Source organism: Convolutriloba macropyga, chromosome 8, assembly GCF_964194025.1.
Source record: "Convolutriloba macropyga chromosome 8, txConMacr16.3, whole genome shotgun sequence".
NCBI lineage: Eukaryota > Metazoa > Xenacoelomorpha > Acoela > Convolutidae > Convolutriloba > Convolutriloba macropyga.
This window is the reverse complement of record NC_134475.1, coordinates 41,066,148-41,089,154: the sequence shown is the minus strand read 5'-3', so window position 1 is coordinate 41,089,154 and position 23,007 is coordinate 41,066,148. Positions and strand designations below refer to the sequence as shown.

The window sequence follows — 23,007 nt, the reverse complement described above, 5'->3', positions numbered from 1 at the left end:
ACTTCCCCTCTAATCATTAGTGATTGAAACCACTAAACTTTAGCAAAGTGTAACAAACAATTAAAGCTTTTGATGCAAGTTAAAAATTTATTTTTTTGAAAAACCATTAAAACGATTAGGGAAATTTACCATGGAATATTTGACGAGTTATAATAATCTGATCATACACCAATAGAAAAAGTGAAAAAAAAATGAAACAGAAACAGTATTCATATGTCTTTCTACCTATCTCTTTCCACTGTGCTTGCATTTCTTAATTAAATACAAGTAGCTAATTAACAAACAGGCTCGGTAATGTGCGTTTGCACATAATGTTCTGAGCCCACTAAACCTAGTTTTTGGCTGAGTTTTGTGCCAAATAAAGCAGAGATAAGAATTTTCAAATTAGTACAATTTTTTTTGTAATTTAACATTTGATGGATTTGAAATAATGACAGACATACTAGTGATGTTAATAACAGTGATTTTTTTTCCTGTAACTAAGCAAGACAAAAATTAAACTGATTAAGTCGTTTGATATTCAAGTTCGCATCATACCTAAAAACCATTTTATCAAAGAAATGGCCTATTTTTTCAGGCACAAAAATGCTGCCGAGTGGCAGAACTCACTAAAAAGTCACTCATTGACATTTTGGCAATGTATCAGATGGTCTTAACTAATATCGAGGAAGTTGACAAACTTAAAACACAAAAACCCAGAACAGGACAACTACTGTAGTACAATCTTTTGAATTGATTGAAAAAGTATGTAGGGTAGACTATCGGAAGTTGAGTCAAACAGACAAAAAAGTTTCAAAATTTCAGAGAAAATTATATTATAAAGCAATAAATATTTTGTGTATCAAAATATTGAAAACCAATGTTCACGTCAAGCCTAGTAAGAGAACAATAACAAAAATGCAACATCTCTGTCCAAGAAAAAAACTTGCTTGACAAATAAGAAACAAGCACTGCAATCACAAATAACAGATTAACAAACTAGAATAAACAAACTTTAAAATTGATTAGAAAAAGCTTGTATAGTCTTTGAAAGGTAATGAACCTATTGTTCCAAAAAACAACTTCTGTATACCTATACCTAATTAATTAATCAACCCTGAGATAAATTAGAGAAAATTTGTGAACTACTTAAACACAAAATACACGAAACACAAAAATTTCCCAAGAAGACCTAAAAATTTTTGCAGAGTTGATCACTAATTTGCCCATTTTTAAAACTGCTGTACTGAACTGATAAATTTGGAGGTTGACGGAAAATTGGCTTGATGATAGAGCAGACAAAAAGACGCAGAAATGTAAAAATTCGAAAGATTGTCAAAAAATAGCAAAACTACAAAAAGAATGCTAAAGATCTCTTTATAACTTGGATCTTCAAAAACAATTAGATGTTGCTTAAATCTTCTAAGACAAAAAAGCTGATGTCCACAAATCTAACTGAGACCCCAAAAACTTAATAACTCAAACACAGTTTTTTTAAAAACTGTATTGGCTTCCAAAAGCTGAGAAACAATCGAAATAAAGAAAACTTATCACAAAACTTGAAAAACTTTGCAAAACAACTACATATTTTGTCTTTAAGGTGGCAATACCAGAATTTATAACCCGAAAGTCAAACACGTTATTATAGCTTGCGAAAGTTGTTAATGAGCAGATTCACACAAAACTCTAAAAATAAGGATAAAACGTAAACAAGTGAGCAATTGACCGGCAGCTTCATAATTTAACAATTCTGCCAGATATTGGAAAAGGTTTTTCAAAACTCTTGCGAAAAAAAATGCGGAAAAAGATAACAAATAACGTAAATCAGCTTGCGGTTCACAAAATTAAGACCCCGAAAACTCCTCGAAAAAGAAAATTCAGAAATTTTTTTTAACGACTCATTCCACGCTTTATTGGCTTTCTAATGATAATGCTTATATCTTGGTAGGACAAAAATATCAATTTGCAAAAAATGACTGAAAAAATAACACTAGTTGAGTATACATTTCCGTCCCGGATATATGGGATGCTAACAATAAGTCTAAGTCGTTTGTACAGGAACAGCCCTATATACCGATTCAAAGAATCACTTTAAAAACCAACCTTGAGCAAGCTGTAATTAGTATCAACTCAAAAAATCAAATCTCGGTAAGTATCTGAAACTTTTACTACAAAATGCCCCAAAATCAAAACAAATTTTAATTATCGTTAGGTGCCGAATATAAGACTTGACTAAGAACGCTGAAGAAATTTGAACCGGTGAACAAACATTTGCTCGTCCGTTATAACAAATCTGTTAATTTTCAGTCACGTAGCATCTAAAGCACAGCTGAGAACGAATGAGAGCCTGGATATATTATATAGAACATAAAATGTCATCCGTGTGCTTAAATTACAGGAAATAACAATAATCTCTTCTAACCACTTTGCGGATATTAATTTTCAAGTACCTTCGAGATTTGTTTGTAAATCGTTCTGATCGTGTATCTAACATTGAGATCGGCTCAGAGGTCTCACTTGGCTATCGCAAAATGTGCCGTGATATAGCAACCAGAACCTCCTGGAATGCAAACTTAATTGACTACAGATATAGCTGAAAATTGATAAAAAACATTTTATTGCGAGTCATGACAACATTCCCCTTCAAATATAGTGCAACAACAACATAATATGACCAAATTGCTGAAAACTGGTCCAATCAGTGCTAAATAGCTAAAAGTGTAGGAAAACTAAGCATCAATCAACTCCTGAGACAGTCAATCTGAAAAGAATCCACGTGAGATAAAGAACTTTCAAAAATCACTTAACGGATTCTGAGCAAAAAATGTTTAAAAATTGGCAAATTTTGTCAAGAATAGTGGAAGTGCTGCAAAAATCAATGCAGAACAAAAATAAGTCTTAACCCATGATAAGTGATCGAAAAGAGCGAAAATACAAAATCAATCAGTTAAATTTTTATAGGGTAAATTTGATTTTTATTGGTTTCAATTATCACTTCAATAACAAATGCATCGGCTGTCGAAAATTGACGGTACCTAAAAAAAACAGTTGAAACAGTTGAGCATATGGTCCCTTACTTTGTGTGGGATGGGAACAATTGACATAATTTTTGTCTCTTCGTTCTGGAGTTCTAGTAATCGAATCTGCTAGTTTTGTAGTACTCGCAATGCATCGTAATAGGATTTGGCCAAGCAATGTAATATATCAGCGCCATATATATGTTTTCCATTAGATGAGTTGAACTGTTCTGGTGATTATATCTACCGATTTTATTGTTCCGACCCCTCTTATGATGGGAACTATATGCCGAACTGTTCTGAGTCAATTTTGACCGTTCGATATATTTATCACAGAGAGTTGTGAGTGGCATCACTAAGTAGCCCGTACAGCGTTAAGTGTGAACTAAGAATTTTTTCAATTTTTCGTGATCATTTCACTATTCACACTACATTTTAGAGCCATTTGACTTCTGTTTTGAGTTTTTGAATCGTGACCTTCTGGCAAAATGAAACTTAATGTGTTGTATTTGTTTTAATGATAAATGTATGTCGCTGCCTGAAGTGGTCTGTGGCCAACTAATGATATCGTTGTTTTTGACACAACTTTTTCATTGAAATGTTACCAATTCTTTTTCTTGTTCTTCGTGTTGTATTGTTTCTGAGGCCCAATACTGACATGTCTCGCGAAACCTTCACGAGGTCTAAACGAACAAACAAATAATGATCAGAGTTTATATTTTGTAGCGTTAGTTTTTTTCAAAGAATTGTTGAAGCAAAATAATTGTTTATTCTTTTTTTCTCATACAGTGTAATGATGCTAAGTCCCAAAACAGCAAAGGAGATTTGGAAACTACGTTTATTACGTCTTGAGATTCTCCTTTTTATATTTTTTTGTAATTTTTACACTCTTTATTTTGGTAAAAATCTTGGCAAAAAATCTTATCAATTGCTATTTGGTTTCTGAACGTTTTTGTTCATACATTTTTGATTTGAAGTTCCATTTTTTATTAAAAATTTAAAAAGTCAGAAATGAAGCGTGGGCTACGCTTCTCTTTCAAACGTTGCCTTTGATTAGACAACATTTGAAAGAGAAGTCTAGACTGGGTTTCAGTTTTGACTTTTGATAAAAGAAATTGAAGTTCAAAAAGTTCCAATCAATAAATAATTTTGAACCCATTTAAAAAAAAATAAAGAATTTTTTAATTTTATCTATATTTGGTTTTCACTTTTTTCTTTTTTCGGTTTATATTGGTTCTTAACAGTTGCGCTCATCGGTGATTCCCGTTGCTGAGAAAATCAATTAGTTGTGAGCAGTTTAAACATCTTGATTTGTCAATCTGACTACAAATAATTTTTGGAAATTTGGTTCAAAATAGCGGAACAACATTTATCGCCTAATTTGTTTCTTAACAGGTAAATTAGTCGTACTCGCAAGATGACAGAGCTGCTTCATGTTCCTATTTCTGTGCTACTATTCAGTGGTTTTAATTTTTGGATTATAAACAGTGGGATTGGGTTTTATATTTCAAAATTAAGCACCAACATTGTACAATGAAATTTATGTTTTCTACATAAAATTGACTTTTCACATATATGTATTTCATACCAAACTAATACTCAATTTGGTTAAACAATCCTTTGAAAAATTTCCAGGGCAAATTTGACTTACTTGAAATGTATCTTACTTCGTGAATAAATAGCTTGGATAATTTCGTTTTGAGTTGGATCTGATTTTGCATTCTAAATTTGTACTTATAAGTAGAGATCATTTTTTAGCTCTGCATTCCATTAGTAGTCTGAATTAAGAATAATTTAGCAAGTCGAAAATGAGGCTCAGTTCAGCCTAGACTGCTCTTTCTATTGGTGGCTAATCATAGATCTAAATTTTGCGCCATATAATTTTACTGGACTCATCAATTTTTTTAATTGCTGAAGCGTACAATTGGTTTTCTGAAGAACCATAATTGAAAGTTTTGAAATTGCTCAATGAAAATGAATTTTTAGGTTTTTGTTTCAATAATAAAGCAGATTTTGAAAAAATTCTCTTTCAGTTTTGTATTGCCAACGCGTCAATTGTTCTCCTTGACAAGATGTCCTGACTGCTTCATACTCATCTTTATTTGCTTGGTTTAGTAAATAGTTAGTTGATAAGTTTTTATCAACTCTGAGCTTGTATTTACTCTGATATTTTGACTAACAACAAAAGTTTTAAAGAAAATGAACTTTCATACAGGGTCTTTTCTCTTTTTTGATTCATCATATCTTTGCTTAAATTGAATGATAACCATTTTGTTGGAGCAAACTATTTATTATTTTGACGGGTAATAATGACTAACTTCAATTGTGACATACGTCGTGATTATATAGCTTGGATAACCTCTATTAGAATTTGATCTTATTATGCATTCTCAATTAAGATTTTTAATTGAGTGCAGAGGTCAACTTTCTTCTGCCCTCTCTTATAAAGGCAATTTAATAATCTTAAATCTAATCGAAGCTAAGTAGTAGAGACCACATGTCTCTTAAAAGACATCATAGTTTAATGGACATATTTTGAAAACGATATATATGTTGATTTCTGCAAATCGTTTTTTGATGTTTAAAATTTTCATTTAAGTGCAGTTTTATGTATAGATGTCTGTCCTTTTTTTACAGAACCTATGGAATTTTAAATATAAATTGAACTACTTCTTTGGAGGCAGTCTACTTCTGCTTCAATTGTATACAATTGTAAGAAAGTTATGGATGAGCGGAGTTAGAACATTATGCGACATCCCACATTAGCGAGCCTCATTGTTAATCTACTTAGTCATATTTTTAACTGCGTTATTTGATTAAATATGCTTGTATTTAATCAGACTACTATGAAACGTTACCGGAGACAACTATACCGTGTTTTATACTTATTCGAACTTTAGCCACTGACTTCTGAACAGGAAATGGTTCGAAGAGGAATTAACGAGTAAGCGCATTTTTTTAAGATAAAATAACGCGTGAAAAAATTGAGCGTGAACCTACAGGCGTTTAATAACATAAGTTATAATACCAGAGAACTGAAGTTCAAAATGAGTTAAATAATGTTTACTTGTTTGTTTCAGCTACGACTGCAAAGACACTGATGCTTCTGGAAATGTCACATATCCTATATAGTTAGTGAAAAGTACTATCATGTTCAATTTATATTCATATTGCGCATATATAGCCACTTTCTTCTATACTTCAGCTCGGCATTAGAGCATAATTTGACCATGGTTGGTTTTAAAAAGATTGAAACAAAAACTTGGAATTTGCTGTCGGTATTTTATATATACTCATATGAGAATACAGTGCTAAAAGTCAATATCTGCTCTTTGCATGCTTTTTCATTGGAAAGCTTGTAGATAATTTAAATCATGCTTAACGTTAGCGTGAATTTAAAAATTCTTATGCTCTGTGATCAACTTCCTGATCAAAGTGTTATATATATATATATATATATATATATATATATATATATATATATATATATATACATATACATATATATATATATATATATATATGTTTATGTATATATATATATATATATATATATATATATATATATACATATATATATATATATATATATATATATATATATATATATATATATAATTAAAGTCTACGGTTAAGATGAAGGGCAACTTATTTCTAACTCTGTAACACCGTGTAATCAAGCTTGCTATATCATTTGCGCAACCAATGCGCATCAAAAAATGTAGGAAATCTTTGTTATCATCAGTTTCAAACGTAAGAAATATTCCGTGTGTTGGGTTTGCTCGGTTTTGTGGGTTTTAGTGTGGTCGTTTTTAGACGCGAAAATTTCGGTATTTTGGGCTTCAGACATAGGAAATTCTCGGCTTTTTCCATTGGAAAATTCAAGTTTTCTGCATATAATGTAGTCAAACGTTTTAATACGGTTTGTTTGTAGGGACTTCAAACGTTCGTCTTAGAAAACGTTTCTGAAAGAATGTGCAAATTCATTGAAATCTCTATTTTAGCTCATTCACAAATATAAATGAACGAGTATAAGTTTTTTGGTTAACTTTGAAAAGGAAAAGAAGCATACTTATTGAACATTGATGAGAATTCTGTTGATTAATTTGCATTCACTGAGTTTTTTTATACTTTCTTGTAGTTTACAAGCAAAGTTCTTGACGGTTGGTTTTGTTTCGAAACTTCCAATGCCGATCGTTTTTATTGTTCGGCCTGCTGGAATAATCTGGTTTTCAGACATGGTTTACAAAATCTTGATGTTTCTCTAAACGAAACCGATTCTCGCTTTCGTTTGAAAACGACGATACCGAATCTGCCGTACGTTTGAAAACGACGATACCGAATCTGCCGTACGTTTGAAAACGACGATACCGATGTTAAATACTGAACAAAAACGACCACACCGACGAAAAAATCATAGGAAATTTTGTCGTTTTTGGCTAGAAAAGCCGACGATACCGACAATTTATTATGTTTAAAAACCGAAAAACTGTCAACTAGGGAAGGGATTATTGTGGCTCCGCGACTATTCTTTGTTGTTTCTTCAAATCGAGAAAAGTCTTATCACGAAATTTATCACACATCTTGTGGAAAGAACTTCAACTTTGGGTTTTCAAAAAGAATCAAAACGTTTTTCTTGTCGACAAAAGATTATTGCAAGGCTGCTTTTTTGACACCTGCAGCTAGAATACTTTGACATTGACTGAAAAAATTAATGTTTTAAGATTTGCCAAAACTTTCCGTAAGAAAGATTCTAGATATTTACCGCTTCTGTTTCTATCTTAGCTGTATTCGATTTTAACGTGTTTTTGTTTCAGTGGTGCCCTTTTGTGGATAGAGAGATCTCTTGTCTTCTACATAATAGAGGTCTCAGTCGCCGTTATCTCTGTTGCAGACACAATCGTTCTCATCATTTGCGAGTTCAGAGTTAGTACTCAAAACAATGCCATCATAAAAATATAAAATCATGAAGTACTCTACATCATTATGTCTTATTATTATATATCATTCACAACTATCGTCTCTAAATAGTGACCACACAATCAAGAAACCGTAGCCATAGGTAGTTTGGAGCACTTGTAATTCTTATTGGATGACCATATGAAGGCATTCTTAACTAATGAGCGGGGAGGAAAAACCAGTTTCAACGCAAGCCATCAGATCTTGAAACAAAAACTGAAAAATGAAGAAGAAAAAGGGGATAAAACATATTGAAAACGAATGCCAAAATGTTGATTTAATTTTGAGACTCAACACCTTTGCTCTGGTGACTAGTGACAATAGTTGTCTACGTGTCAATAGTTGTATTGATTGATTCCGTTTTATTTTAAAAACTTTTTTAAACTTTGAGTATTTGTTTTTATGAGGTGGTTTATGGTGTATCGCTGACAGTGGAGTGTTGTTTCAGGGTAACATAGTGGAGCAGATCATATCATACAGAGTGCTAGTCGAGTTCTGTGTCTCCGTTCCTTTCATTGCTTCGGTTAATATCCCCTAAAGTATCTTTTTTTTGCATTCCAACCATGTAAATTCAGACACTATAGCCAGATGGTTAAATATTTACTTGTGTTCCAATAAACAGATGGTACTTGAATAAAATAATTTATAAATACTTTATAAAGTACTTGAATCTGTAAATATATCAATACAATTGAAAAAAATTCGATTCGCCATTTTGCAAAAAAAAACTTTGATCAAGACAAACTCTATCATATATAGCAACACTGTGTAAAGTATCTGAGAAAACATGGTAATCCAGATCATACGAGTGGTTTGAAGTATAAACCAGAATTTTGAAGTTTTTTGTAAAGTCATGCAACCTTGGTGAACACCATTCGTAGGTATTTCGACAAATACTAACACATACTAATGTTTTGAGCTAAATACAGAGAAAGTATTCTGTATAATTCTGATTCAGAAGATAATTCAGAATGAATCACTGAATTAACTCTGAATCAGACAAATGCAGTGCAAAATGTGACTTGAATTAGACTATGACTCAGTACTGAATTGGGCTTAGAGTTAGGTACGGGAGCCCAAATCTAGAATTGTTTTGAAAAAGAGAAGTTTGGATTTATAATTCTTGGCAACATTGAAACAATCATTTATGATTAACTTACAAATATATATATTTATATATAATTCTCAACAAACATTGCATTATATTAAAAATGTTTCTCTCATTGATTTTGGGTATTTAAGTGGTCGTAAGTATGACCTTTAGTGGTCTAGTATCATCAAACATGAATCCAAGATACCTCGACTATTTTTTCATGTGAATTCGGTGTTGTTTTGAATGAGTCTGTTTCAGCTATGTCACCCTCTCTTCCGCTACCTGTACGTGCCCTCATTCCTCAATTGCTGGCTGGCCAAAATGTTCCTCATCAACATTTGGGTAAATCAATGCTTGTTTCCTTATTTACGCAGAACCATTATGGCTCTGACCCGACAGTCCCTCGGTTACAAATCATGCATTAATTCTGAGCATTCATTCCTTCCCATTTAATGAAACCATCTTTAATTGTTGCTTTTACATCCTGATTATGATCTGAATTACATTAAAGGCTAGTCGCACTCTCCAGTTATTTAGCCGTACGAATCAATATTAGTGCAAAATGCATACTATTGCGTTCAAACGTGTTTTAGAAGACACAAACTTTTTTCCGGAAGACAAAAAGTAACCCGGGTTGACCACCATAAACCTTTCTTGGCAACCATATCCAAGTCATATATGGAATTTATGGTGAGTTGGCACCCATATAGCTGACCATGGAAAAAATCAACAATGCTCAAAAAGCTCTTAAAACGCGCTCAGGAGTGGAAAAAAATCATCAAGACACTGTCGGTAGAAAAAACTCATTAAAACTAAAAATATATTCATGGTATCTTGGGTTACAAATTCAGTTAGTTTAATAGTTTAATATTTTATTTCTTGGCAACCATATCTAAGACCATAAATATATATGGTTTTGCTCATGGTTGCCAAGAAATCCCAGCCAATCATATATGGAAATCTTATATAAAAAACTTATATGAAAACTTGATATTGTATGACTCAGTAATGCATTTTCTCATATTCATTTTGTCATTGGGATATACTGATTCAGTGCATTTATACACTTGGACTATACTAGGGGCATTGCAAGATCATATAAGAAAACTTTTTATGGCCTGTGTAACAACACAACTGAGGTATTAGCTAACTCCATATACTCCTAAAGAATTAGAGCTTAGAGGACCCGAACCTGCTATCTCCAGAACTGCGGCCAGGCATGCTGCCGTTGCACCAAAGCTCTGCAGAATTAGAAACTTTGATAGCTTGATATACAACGAGCTGGGTTATTACACCTATGTGGGACCATATATGGTACTTGGATATAACTCCCAAGAATGGTCAACCCGGGAATATTTTTTTCCTAAACTATCCATGTGAGAGTTTATCGAAGTGTGAGATTTTGGGTTTAATTTTAACCCAAAGTTATGGGCATTCTAACTTTCATAAAATAACACTATTGGTTATTTTGTATCAAATTGATCTGTTAACTTTCCTTTCGAAAGAATTAAGACTGTTTATTCTGCTTGCTATATTTTTGAAAAGTGGCTACAAATGGTATAACAGCTGAGTGATGTTTTTTGTTATATTTAGTACATGGAGCCAATAGCCTTCTCTTCGATGCAGAGGTTGCTGATGAAATTGACAACTTTCATTACTTGCCTCGCCTTTACTTGGTTAGTACTCAACACTTACCAAAACCTCGTTTGAAGAATTCAATGTGTTTATTTCAGTGGGTTGGCACAAAAAAAAATAGTCGCTTGACGAACAAACAGCGCTTCAAAACCACATCACCCCTGTTGACCAGACAGATCAAAACCGGTCAAAATTTTGTCGGAAGGGACCATTTTTGGTCGGTTTTGAGCGTTTTTGACCTGTAAATTTAGGAAAAGATCATTTTTGTTGGTTTTCGATCGTTTTTGATTGGTAAATTTAGGAAATTATTGTTTTTAATTGTTCTCTTAGGATACTGCCGTTTTCGCTTTTTTAGGAGTATATCGTTCTTGATAATTTGTTTAAGAATAAGTTACCGTTTTTGCAGACTTTTGACAGTTTTTATGTTGATTTCAACGCACGCAAAAGGCCGCGTTCAAAATAACTAATACGGATTATGTAACCAGGGCTAAAGTAATTTCGCAAAAAAAGAAGTAAGAATAGCGGCGAATGCGTTGAGAGCGGTGAAAAAATCAACGCTATTAATCGCAAATGACCGCTGCAAAAAATTTTACAGAAAATGACCCTTAAGTTTACCGAATAGCTTCATCGTAGATAATTTTGCAAAGAGAACTATGTAAGAATAGCGGTGAATGCGTTGAGAGACCGCAAACCGTACAGCAAACAGAGCCTTTGAATTTTGAAGAGAAAATTAAATCCATTTCGATTTTGATAAGTATAAATGTATTATCTCCTTTGATGACTGATTGATTAATCTCCTGCGAAGAAATGAAAGTGGATGCAAGCTAATTTCAACCAATATGGAGATACTTAAAGCAGATTACTTTCTACCAAATACTCAGCGCAAAATTACCATATAGAATTGGCTACTAAAGATTTTGTGTCAGTTCAAGTTAAATGCGATTTCATAAAAAATTACAAAGCGTTATTACTTTATTATTCATCAAACTACTGGTTTGCGAGTAAAGCACGCTTGAAGAAAATGGAATGTGTTCAGCGAGCTTTTTGTGATGTGAGTCTAATCAACGAGGCGCTCAACTGGTAAATAGTACACTGAACGCTCGTGAAAAAAAAATTGCTACGTCGGGTCGTAAGATATAACGCGACAACTCGATAAGTTGAAGGAAATTTTTGCAGTCAGTAGGTAAGAACTGTGAACTAAGAATGGTAGAGTTTAGACGAACACCAACTAAAATAATTAAAGGAGTTTTTGCTATATCAACTCGGTAATGTAATTAAGTGACTATAACAATTGACTTCGTAGAAAAATAGCTGAAAAAATCAATAACTGACAGGAGATTTAAAATTTTGAGTATTTTCACAATATAGCTCAACCCCAACCCGCAAATTCCTCCTGAGTTTTTTTAAGCAATAGTTTTAAATTATTTACATTAAAGCTATTGATAATATTTTATACATTCAACACAAATTCATTGTCATCATGAACACGGAGTCGAGTAGAACAGATGCAAAACCTTAAAAACTACAAAATGAATTAGGGATGTTTATCGGGTTGATCATATAGGATTCTGTCAGAATCTTACAAGATGATCATTCGTCATACACGAATCTTATTGGACAAGCATTTGTCTTGTGGGAATCCCTCAAAATTATAAAGTTGTCTTACAAAAAAAATTTGCAGGGCACAAGTTCATCTTGTACAAATACACATTAAATTTAAAAGTAAGAATTTTCTCCCGATTGAGTTTTATAAAACACATTCTTTAAAAAAAATAATTTAGCATCTTGTGATTACGAAGAGCATATAACCTATATTGGTTTTGTTTACGCTATTGGAAGCTAAAATTTTGGCGTTTAGCCAAAAGTAAACGTGAACAGTTTTGTGTAGCGGTTATAAATTTTGAGTTTGATCAATGTTTAAAGAAATTAATGCGAAAACATCGCTCAAAGATGCGCAATCATTTCTCAAAATTATCATTGAATTAAATGAAGAATGGAAAAAATAAACATTGAGGGTTCAGCTCAAATGGAACGAACTTGTTCGAATCTTTTACGATAACCTTTCATATTGCACGATCTTACCACATAACCATCTTTTTTCAGAACTTTGTCAGAATCTCTAAGATCTTGCAAAAGAACGTTGCAAGATCTTGCAAACTAAGATAGGCATTCTCTATCGCCCAGGGCGAGGATACCTTTTGCATGTACTTTCGACAGCTCGTTTGCATGTAAAGACAACTCTGAGGGATATTTGATACCTTTATAATATTGAGTGTATTTTGAAGTACCTCTTTTAAGATTTTTAGTTGCTATTTGCATAGTTTCCATAAACATTTAATTCATGATTTTCTCCTAATAGCTTCGAAAATGTCGTTCACCTAATTAAATTTTTGCCTACTATACTATCCCCCCTACCGTCGCACCAACATTTTTTGCTAATTCGATATACCTGAACAAATGTGGCGTGATAGCCGAGAGGTAGCGTGATAGCCGAGAGGTAAGATGTATGATTAACACACCATTGATCGAAAGTTCGATCCCTTGCCTCCGTGAAGCTGTCCGTGTAAGGATGAGCTCTTACTGAACCATAGCTTCAAGTTGACCATAGCTTGAACAATGTTGGCTGCAATAATGGTACCACTTGAAAGTCGCACACGCAAAAAAAGTGGCCATAATCACCAAAAAAGAGCATGCATGCTCACTAAATGAACATTCTGAGATGTGGGGACTAACAGAGAAAAAGGACAGCGGAGAACAAGCTACTGAAGCCTAATGCTGCTCCGCTGCGATTACGTAGAAACAAATTATTATTTTTATTATAAATTTGGTCAAAAATTTCGAAAACTTATAAATTTCGAAATAAAATTGGTCGATTTAAGGGAATAGATGTTGCTGGTTGAGCATCCTTTGTACAAAAAATTGTAACCAACAGTTCGCAACTAGCGAGCGTATCTCAGGTCTAATTGTGGTAGTCATGTCTATTGGCCATATCTCTTTTTGCTGATAGAATGTTCTGAAAGTATTTCAAGTTTCGAAAATCGATTGCCTTTAATTCTTGTCAGATTCTTGTTCCGGGATGTTTGAACTGACGGATCTATTCTGTTCCCACTACATTTTAGTGGGAATTGAACTTTTACGCCGTGAGGCGCACGTGGTAATTTTCACTTATTAATGTGTTATATAACAATAAAATTATTTTGAGGTGCGGTTATAAGAAAAATGGGGGACCGAAAAAGAAGACGCGAATTGCCAATTAAATTGGTAGCATTACTATCGTTATGTGAAATTCAGTTTACACTTTACCGAATCAGGCAACAGTAGTTCGTCTCTTTTTGAAGGTATGCGATATGGGTGTCTGTTGCTAGTTGCGAATGGATAATTTGTTGGTAAACATTTGTTATTTATAGCATGTGTGGCATCCACTACCTGGAGAGAATCCAAGACAGATCCCAGGATGACGACTTCGACTTCTTCAACTCGTTCTGGTTCGTAATTGTGACATTCTCCACTGTTGGTTATGGAGACCTCACTCCTATTGGATGGATCTCGAAGCTCTTCGTCATTTTCACTATCGGACTCGCATTGATCTTCATTCCTGTTCAGGTGTTTAAAACATTCAAACTAAATTGTGTGACCTTTTGACCTTTTTCTGTTTTTGCGCAATTTCCCCGTCTTTAATAATTGCGATAGTAAACCGTAGACCAACTAAACACCAGCGCTCTAAACCCCCTCCACCGTCTTATTTTTTACAAAAAATCTTTTTAAATCTAAAAACTACTCTTAAATTCTTAAAAACAAAAAAGCGAAGCAGTTGTCATTTCAAATCAGTGCCAAAACTGTCTAATCACAAAACCAAAAACGCAATTATCAAAAAACATGGCATAAGTACAAAAAACATAAGGATAAGTATTTATAAGTAGTTTAAGCTATAACACGTATTCCACTACTTTAGAGTGCATGATACAATTTTTTAACGCGTTTTATAAAACTGATATATTGAATCTTTATTTTATGTACTAAATGGCATCAAACATATTACGGGCAAGGGATGACAAAACGCTAACAACTGCTTCAACTGCTTCAAATTAGGTCTGGCTGATACAGATCACACAGTACGGGATCTCTTCATGTAAGCCGGTGTAACTGGACAAAAGATATAACAAATTGAAGGCAAATATATATGCCTAAGACCTGTTTGTGCTATAGGTCTAAACTTCAAGATGGGGGGCTAAAAGTGTTAAATAATAAAAGAACGAAAATAAATGTACATGCTTACTAATTACCAGATGAATCGGGTTGAGCTGCTTTGGAATGTAAGAAAAGTCCTTTTATACAGTGCGTTGAAAAACGTCAAGAGTTGCCTGTTTAAATTGTTGCCAAAGAAGGCAAAAATAATAAGTTGAAGTACATTTGTCTTATTGTAGATATATCTTTAATTAGCTCTCTAGTTTAAACTAGAGGAGATGAAATCTTTAAAAATAAGAATAGAAGGAAAGCGTGTTGTCTGCGGCCGTGGTTTGAAACAATAGTCAACCTCATCCCGCTTCTCTCATCGATGTTATCAGTGAAACTATGGTCCGTTATGGGGTGGAACACCGCGTACACGTACATAGAGGACGGTTTCCTAAATTTTCTTTCGGTCGAAGAATCGAGAGAATTAACTCTGCTCAATCAAAGAACTTGTTACAGTTTTTTTCTTTTAAAAACTACTTAAAAAGCTGGCGTTTTTGAGCCTCTTTCAATATCCTGTGGGAGCCTGATTTTTTCTCCTTGTGCTGCACAAAAAACCAGGCAAACTTAAAGTTTTTGGCGCAATGTTGCTTTCCTCCTGGTCCACTTGCCTAGCTCTTAGTAGCTACCCTGAGTTGCAAATGCCAATTTAAGATCAGGGAAGTTGAAAAATTAGAAGTTTTCGCGGCGTAAATATAGTTCTTGTTCTAGTTTAAAATTGGCTTGGATAATGCAGACCTAAGGTTGTGCTCGTTTATTAATTAGAGTTTAGATGCTCAGATGTTAATATATTGTTAGCCTAAGCGCGCGTTAACTTGTTTGGCTGTGCTAATAGAAATACTATGTTAATGACGCTTTAAAGCTTGCGGTCGATTTGTTGGATTGATTATCCATTAATTTCAAACAGCACTAATACTACACTTAAATTATGTGATTTCCTAACCTGTTACTTTTAGAAACTTTTATTTTTATCGGAGTTTCGCTCATTGAAGTACGTAATTTCGCCCCCACGCTGATTTTAGAAAAATTTTTTCTTATCGGAGTTCCTCACATTGCACTACGTGACTTCTCCCATGCTAGTTTCATAAGTCTTTATACCTCTTGTAATTCCTCACATTAAAAAAAATGATTAAGAGTTTTTTCAAAATTAATCTTCAATGTGAGAAATCTCAGTCGTTTTTTTACGGGCCGTTTTTAAAACGTATCAAATCAAATTGAATTTTTGGATCTTTTTTATCTTTTTTACTATGACTATTTTTGGTATGTAATGGCACAGTAGAGAAATTTTCTCTGTTGCAACTTCTAGAAGATAAGTTCTGTTTTGAAAATCACCATAGTATTTGACTCCCTCCGAAATTTCACAGAGCAGAGCGGAGTCTTACTTCGTGAGCAATTATTTTCACACCCTGCAAAAACTTCTTTACCAATCTTGCGATGAATTAAATAGGACTGGTGAAACTTCAATTGTTCTGTTTTTTTTCTTATCTTGCCGCTCTGATTGGTCGGTTGACCTGAAATAATAAATCAACTGCCACGACATCTGCAGCTAGAGTGAAATAAGGGACTGGCATATTAAGACTTTTCTTTACTTTTTTTAACTCTTTGAGTTTGTCCCTGCTCCTTTTCATTCCGAGCACAGGCCCTAGAGTGGCGGAGCTCCTCTAATTATCTGCATCTGTGGTATTGCTGATAAAATTTTACAATATAGTGTTTTTATTACCGGGCTTTTTTACAAAACCAAATTTTCTTGGTTACACACGTTTGGATTTTTTGTATCATTCAAAATATTATGTTCCAAATTTCGAGAACTTAAAATGTATTGGATATATTTTTTTTTGTTTTCAGATCATGTGAAATTGCTATTATAAATTTTAATTAAAATAGGTTTTACAGCATTAGATCTCATGTTAATATTTGCTCTAAAATTGATACCTTGTAAGTTTTGTAATGCATTGTCGAAATATTGCATGATTTGAGTTCGTCCATCAAGAAAACCCTTCCAACATGCTATTTTTGGAGATCTTTAATTATCCTCAAATATTTTTACTACCGCCAATAATCCAGTTGGAAATTTTGATTTATCAAAAAAAAACTAGTCATTTTTGCTTTTAAGAACATCGGAAAACATACGCAGGCTTCCTTCAGGTTGCGAGGGGTTCAAAAAGATCTCGCAGATGTAATTTACTGATGTTATGATTTTGTATTGATATTCTTTGCTTCTACCATTAATTTTTCCACATGTATCTTTCGCTTTGTGGAAGTTTAAAAAGATCTTTGTTGCAGTTATGATGATTTGAAAATTTTCGGGAATTAAACGGATGATCTTCGATCACAAATTAACAGCGCTATTCTTTATTCTCTTGTCAATTGGGTATTTAAAAAAAACTTGAACTTTGATCAACTTCCCCTTGCGTGTAGAGCTTAAATGATATTAGTGGTTGCCCCCGTTCATTTATCATAAGCTGGAACGTACTGGATGCTTTTGTATGACCTTTCCAGTGCCTACCAATCTATTCGTCGTTGTTTGTATAGAATCAACCATCAATAAACAGTTTTTTTTGGAAATGAGTTTTTCAAATACTTTTTTGAAGGCAGAAATGATATTAAAGTTTCTGTTTTGAACCGAGAGCTCCCTTCAATGGACTTAACTCATATGAGAACATGGTCTTTGAGTTAATCGGGGTTTAGAATTGTTCTTTTTTCTTTAAAGTTTTCGATCGTCTATCTTGCAAGATTCTTGCACGGTAAGCATCCGGATCTTGCATCTTGCAAGATTAGCGATATTTGCAAGAACCTTGCAAGATCTTGTAAGATAACCATCTCTGCTCGTCTAGGGTTTACATTTGTTTGAAATTTTGGATTATCTGTAGGTTTAAAAAATGCTTTTTGATGAACAAGCGAAGCAATCTCTCTTTTAATCTCTTTGCTAGATATTATCAAATATTTAATTAGATTTACTGATACGATTTGTCCACTAGAGTCCAAGTATACGCAGACAAATAGCCGTCAAAAAAGAATAGAAAGTTAGTGGTTAAAAATTGGGTTTCGTGTTGCAGTTGGAGGCCCTGTCGTTTGCGTGGGGAGAGAAGCAGAAGTTGGGAGGAAACTACAGTCACAGGAGGGCAGAGAAGGAGAAACACGTGGTGCTCTGTACCTCCAACATCACTGAAGACATTCTCAACGAATTCATGAGCGAATTCTACGCATACCCAAAACTGCAGGTACACAATTGCACTCACCACATCGAGGAACTGTCAAAAAACAAGTCAGAAAATCAAAGTTTGAAGGGAATGGGTGTGGAAAAAAGTAAGAAAAGAGAGGAATGAACGGGTAAAATGACCGGAAATGACCAATTATGGTTTGCTCTTCCTTGTCCTCAGATCTTTCCATATCACTCTATTGTATTTTTTGAAAAGGTGATTTTTTGTTGATCTTGAAGTAGATGACACAATTTATCATCAACTACCTTGACGAATTGTGCTTAAGTTTTGTCGTTTCTTAATTGAGTGGCTTCTAATTGTAGCCTTGTGATAACTGAAAATAGATTTGTACAAATGCAAAGGAATCGCAGGAAAATCATTTAAAGGATCAGATTTAACAGAATTTAAGATATCTGGTTCGCCCCTTGCTTAACTGACATAGCTCTTACCTCTTACGCCACCGATGCGTATTGATTGAGTCTTTTACCCTCTGTAGAAGTAATTTTTGTCTTTGTAATTTTTTGTCTTTTTTGGCTTTGCCATGTTGCATGTTGCATGTGAAGGAGCGCTAAGACTTGATAGGGACCGGAACCTAATTTGAAAACTGCAGATCAGTTTGTCTAATTGTTGCAAAAACACTTTGCATTGTTACTTCAGAACTATTACGTGGTACTCTTGTGTCCACTGGAGTTTGACGGGAAGATCAACGCGATGTTGGAGAACCCTTCTTGGAGTCAGAGGGTGATCTACATCCAGGGCAGTGCTCTCAGAGTGTCCGATCTGGTGAGGGCAAAAGTGCACTATGCTGAGAGCTGCTTCATATTCTCATCCAGAAACGTCAAAGACAGGAGACGAGAGGTTGGCATGCTCGTTGTTGTGTTTAGTGCACCTTTTCCACTCTTGTTCCTTCCCTAACCGCTCTTGTTCAGTAACAAAAGAATGACCATAGATTGCGAATTAGAAGAAAATAGTTATTATTAAATTTTTATCACCAAAGCCCACTATTTGATATGTGATAATTAATGATCCCTCGTGTGGTCGATTTTAAATGTGGTAGTTGAAAATCCTTCGAATCGTTTTTGGCACAATTTAGTTTCTGCATCAATGGTCTCTTGTACCATGAACGGGTTGGATGCTTTTTGGTTTGCCTGTCAAAAGCTACGAACGTCAAGATGTGAAAAATTTAAGACATTATGGCTTGATTTATTGACAAAAATGGGCTAATTAAGATTTTCATTATATGTATCACTTTTTTTGCGAGGAATATGGCGACTTTGAATATCTTCACAAGATGCGTCAAGTTTGCATATAACAATGTTAAATTAAAAACTCACTCTTAGGACGAGGCTACAATTCTGCGTACGTGGGCCATCAAAGACTTCGCCTCCCACGTGCCACTCTACGTGCAGATCCTGCAGCCAGAACACAAGCAGCTGGTGATGTGTGCCAATTACGTCATATGCGAGGATGAGCTGAAATATGCCGTGCTGGCTAGCAACTGCGTCTGTCCAGCTATGTCCACATACATCTCTCTACTTGTTCACACACTTCAAGGAAGGTTAGTTGAAAAAGAGTTTGCATCTAGAGCAACCGAATTATTTTATCCCTCCGTTAGTTTGTGTCTCCAGTTATAGTACCTTCCACCCCACGCCAGTTGAGGCGACCGGTTTGAAAATGGGCCTTCTGGAAGTTAATTTCAAATAATGGGCGTTTTGGATAGTTTTGAGCGACTTAATCTTTTGCTCGGTTATTATTCTCAACAGGTAACCATTTTAGTTTTCCTAAAAATTCACCTGAAAAATTATAAGTTCCTAGCGAAATGAGTTTTTTTTAAATTTCTTTTCCTCAATTGAAAATCTTTTTTCTCTAATAAGAAACTATTCGTTCTAAATTTTTTCAAAGTTTTAGAAATCATTACCTTTATCAGAACTGTGTAAAATTGCGTAGAAACCACAACTTCTGTTTGGATAAATTATAATGTAGAGCAAAGAAAGACTCACAACTCAATTGTAGTGCTGACGTAAAAACCGCAGGCACAATCAATTGAATGAGGGCTATTTATCACCTCTGGTAACTCAGAAAGTGTTCTAAAACGAACGTCTTAGGGGCCTTTGATTTAAATCCATATTCATCAAGCATGCATCATTTATTTTTGATACATTAAATTTTTCTTGTGCCAAAATAAAGATTAGGAAAGTATTCGGAACAGCGATATTTTCCTAACAGACGTGCCGCTAGAGTAAGGCTAGTTTTGCTCCCACATTGATTTTTGCTGTGAAAAATTATTCGGATTGTATTCTGGGTTTGTCCATTTTAAAATAAAGTTCAAACTTTTTTCCATCACAATTACCGACAATTTTGTTTTCAATTAGAGGATCAAATGATGAGAGGTCCCATTTATGTTCAATTGTCCCAATGAAAAGCATATTGTACCTTCAGAGTTTTTATGGCTCCGACAACGTGTTTTGTAAATCTTAAATGAATTCTTGAGTTTTCTAAGCATTTGCTGTTCTTTTACAGCAAAGACAAATCCTTATTCAGCAGAGTCTAATCGATCAGAAGTCTACTTCACTATCTTTCGGGACATGAAAGTAACTATCCAATGCTTTCGGTTGACACCCAAAAGTTTTTCAAGAATATAACTCGAGAAGTATCAAACTTCATTTTTTATATATTGACTTTTTTGTCAAATTAGCTATTGCTCCAATATTTAATAGCTTTTTTTCATCGAACAAGCAGTAAAAACATGAAAAAGTTGGTCCAAATATGGAATATTACAATTCAAAAAATTAATCGGATTTTAATATCTTGCCAATTTTTGCCATTTCTGTTTTTTAAAGTTAGTTACAGACCAAAAAACTTCAAAACTGAAATACATTTATTGACAGATCAATTTCACTTGCTAATATAATCCACAGAAAGTAAAGGATGATTGCAGCAATTTACTTATGGATTTTGGGCTTCAATTATCTGTCAGCGTAAAATTGTTTGTAAAATTTTTTCTGCCTCTGTTCGTTGTTATTTTGAAATATATGGGTTTAGTGTCACTTACGTCATGCCCAATTGACTTCCTAAGCATTTAAAAATATTCCACATTTTATTTACATTTTTAGTTTAATGTTCATGGTTGTTATGACTGATTGTTTTAAGAACACTTTTGAGTTTTGCCACTTCATCTTATTTCTGCGACCTTGTAGCGTAGACCCGGCTAAAAAAGAGATTTCCCAGTGAATTGATTGTCTAGAAGAGTTATCTTCTATTCCCTTAGACTGTGGTCTTCATTTCTCCTTTCTATTTTAAGAAAAAAAATTTTTGGCCCTGATTTTACGAGTTTTCATTACTTTTTATTTAATTTTGAACGTTATACAATTTTCTAGGTTCTTTTTTCGCTGTCTTTTCCAATTTTGACATCCACGAAATTTTTCTGAAAAATCACCTATCATATTGATGGCGATGAAAGAAGTAGCAATTGATTTTCTTAAAACGTTTTTATTGATTAGATTATGATTTTATAGCCTATAGACTATGACATAGATTTGTATTTTTGTTGCGTTAAAGTTTCTTGGCTATGGATGTCTCAATGGTTTTGGTTCTAGGTATAAATGAAGCCATTTCATGATCTCAGTTGATAACTAATAGTTCTAATGACTTTGAATATGATGGTGTAAACCTGTTTTTCAACATTCTCCCTTTCGTTTTTTGTCGCCTATTTAATTTACCTCAAATAATACATGTCCAATATAATCTCCGTTGCAATGCATTTCAATTGGTTAGTGCTTATCTGGGCTTCCTATTGAGGCATTTTTTAATTCGTTTATTATTTTCAGCTTAAACCAGCTTTGTAATAGGATGCACCAATTGGTTTCGAATACAAAAGTAAATTCTGAAAGTTTGCAATTTTCTCTCATTTGGTAGACAAGTGAGTTAAAAATGTGGTTGAGTTGGGTGCGAACATTATGCGCAGACGCATCTCCGTCAGCCTCCTTCCTTTATGATGCGTAGATGGTCAAAACAATTTTTTAAAGGGTTTTTTTTACTCCGTAGCTCACCATTTTTCCATATTTTCTGCTTTGCAAGATTTTGAAATTTCCATTAAAAAACATTGTCATGTTGAAACAACGGTCAGGTAACTTGCGTGTGTACTAGATAAAATGTTATCTTAAAAAATCCTTCAAAATTTGCAGGAATTTTTTTTCAAAATATTTGACAATTTCGACAAACATCCGGTTAAATTTTGCCAGACAATTTTGCAAAATTGATTGAGGCAGTATGTAATTTTTTGTCTAAAAGTGGATGATTTTTTGCAGTAAATCAAAAATTTCGCTACTTTTTTCTTCGTAAATTTGTTGTTTTGTTTTATTTTGAAAGCTATCAATAGTGGAGCAAAAGAGCTTTTCAATGATAGCAAGTTTTTTCTATAATTGGGCGGAACTCTGGCTCTGATTATATATGCGAGTAATGTTCGGCTTTCACGGAAGCAATCAGTATCAGTCAATATTGGGATTTGTTCTTTGAATCAGAAAAATAGCCCTCAATTCGTAACCAAAACATCTTTTCCAAATATCTTCTCATGAATTTTTGACACCCTGATTCGTAAGTTGTGCAATAGTAGGATCCGCTCAATTTGTTTCCGTACGCTAATAAACGAACGAGTTGACGCTTTCAACTGAGGAATTGTCTCTTGAAAATTGGAGTATAATTATTATTATTTTTTTCATAGTCTTGTTTTTTGTACTTAAAATAATGTTAAGAAAAAAAGAAAATTTTTGCTCCCAAAAAGGTTCATACCTTGCAGTTCTTATTATAGTTTAAGTGTCTCAGAGATGACATAAAAACGGGGAACAGAAACCACAACACTGGTTGATGTCCAGATCAAAATCGTCTCTGATCAGAC

General features: G+C 33.8%; 1 protein-coding gene across 15 annotated transcripts in view; it reads left to right on the top strand.

Moving 5' to 3' along the window:
- The window catches only part of LOC142344731 (potassium channel subfamily T member 1-like), a 179,492-nt gene that overhangs the window by 106,414 nt on the left and 50,071 nt on the right, over positions 1-23,007 (top strand). For all 15 annotated transcript variants that reach the window (XM_075396617.1, XM_075396619.1, XM_075396615.1 and 12 more), the window contains 9 exons: positions 6,077-6,127; positions 7,814-7,922; positions 8,404-8,478; positions 9,307-9,390; positions 10,642-10,724; positions 14,091-14,286; positions 17,970-18,134; positions 18,771-18,971; positions 19,454-19,671. In XM_075396617.1, the coding sequence (XP_075252732.1) occupies positions 6,077-6,127; positions 7,814-7,922; positions 8,404-8,478; positions 9,307-9,390; positions 10,642-10,724; positions 14,091-14,286; positions 17,970-18,134; positions 18,771-18,971; positions 19,454-19,671 (1,182 nt within the window). The remainder of the gene's footprint in view (positions 1-6,076; positions 6,128-7,813; positions 7,923-8,403; positions 8,479-9,306; positions 9,391-10,641; positions 10,725-14,090; positions 14,287-17,969; positions 18,135-18,770; positions 18,972-19,453; positions 19,672-23,007) is intronic.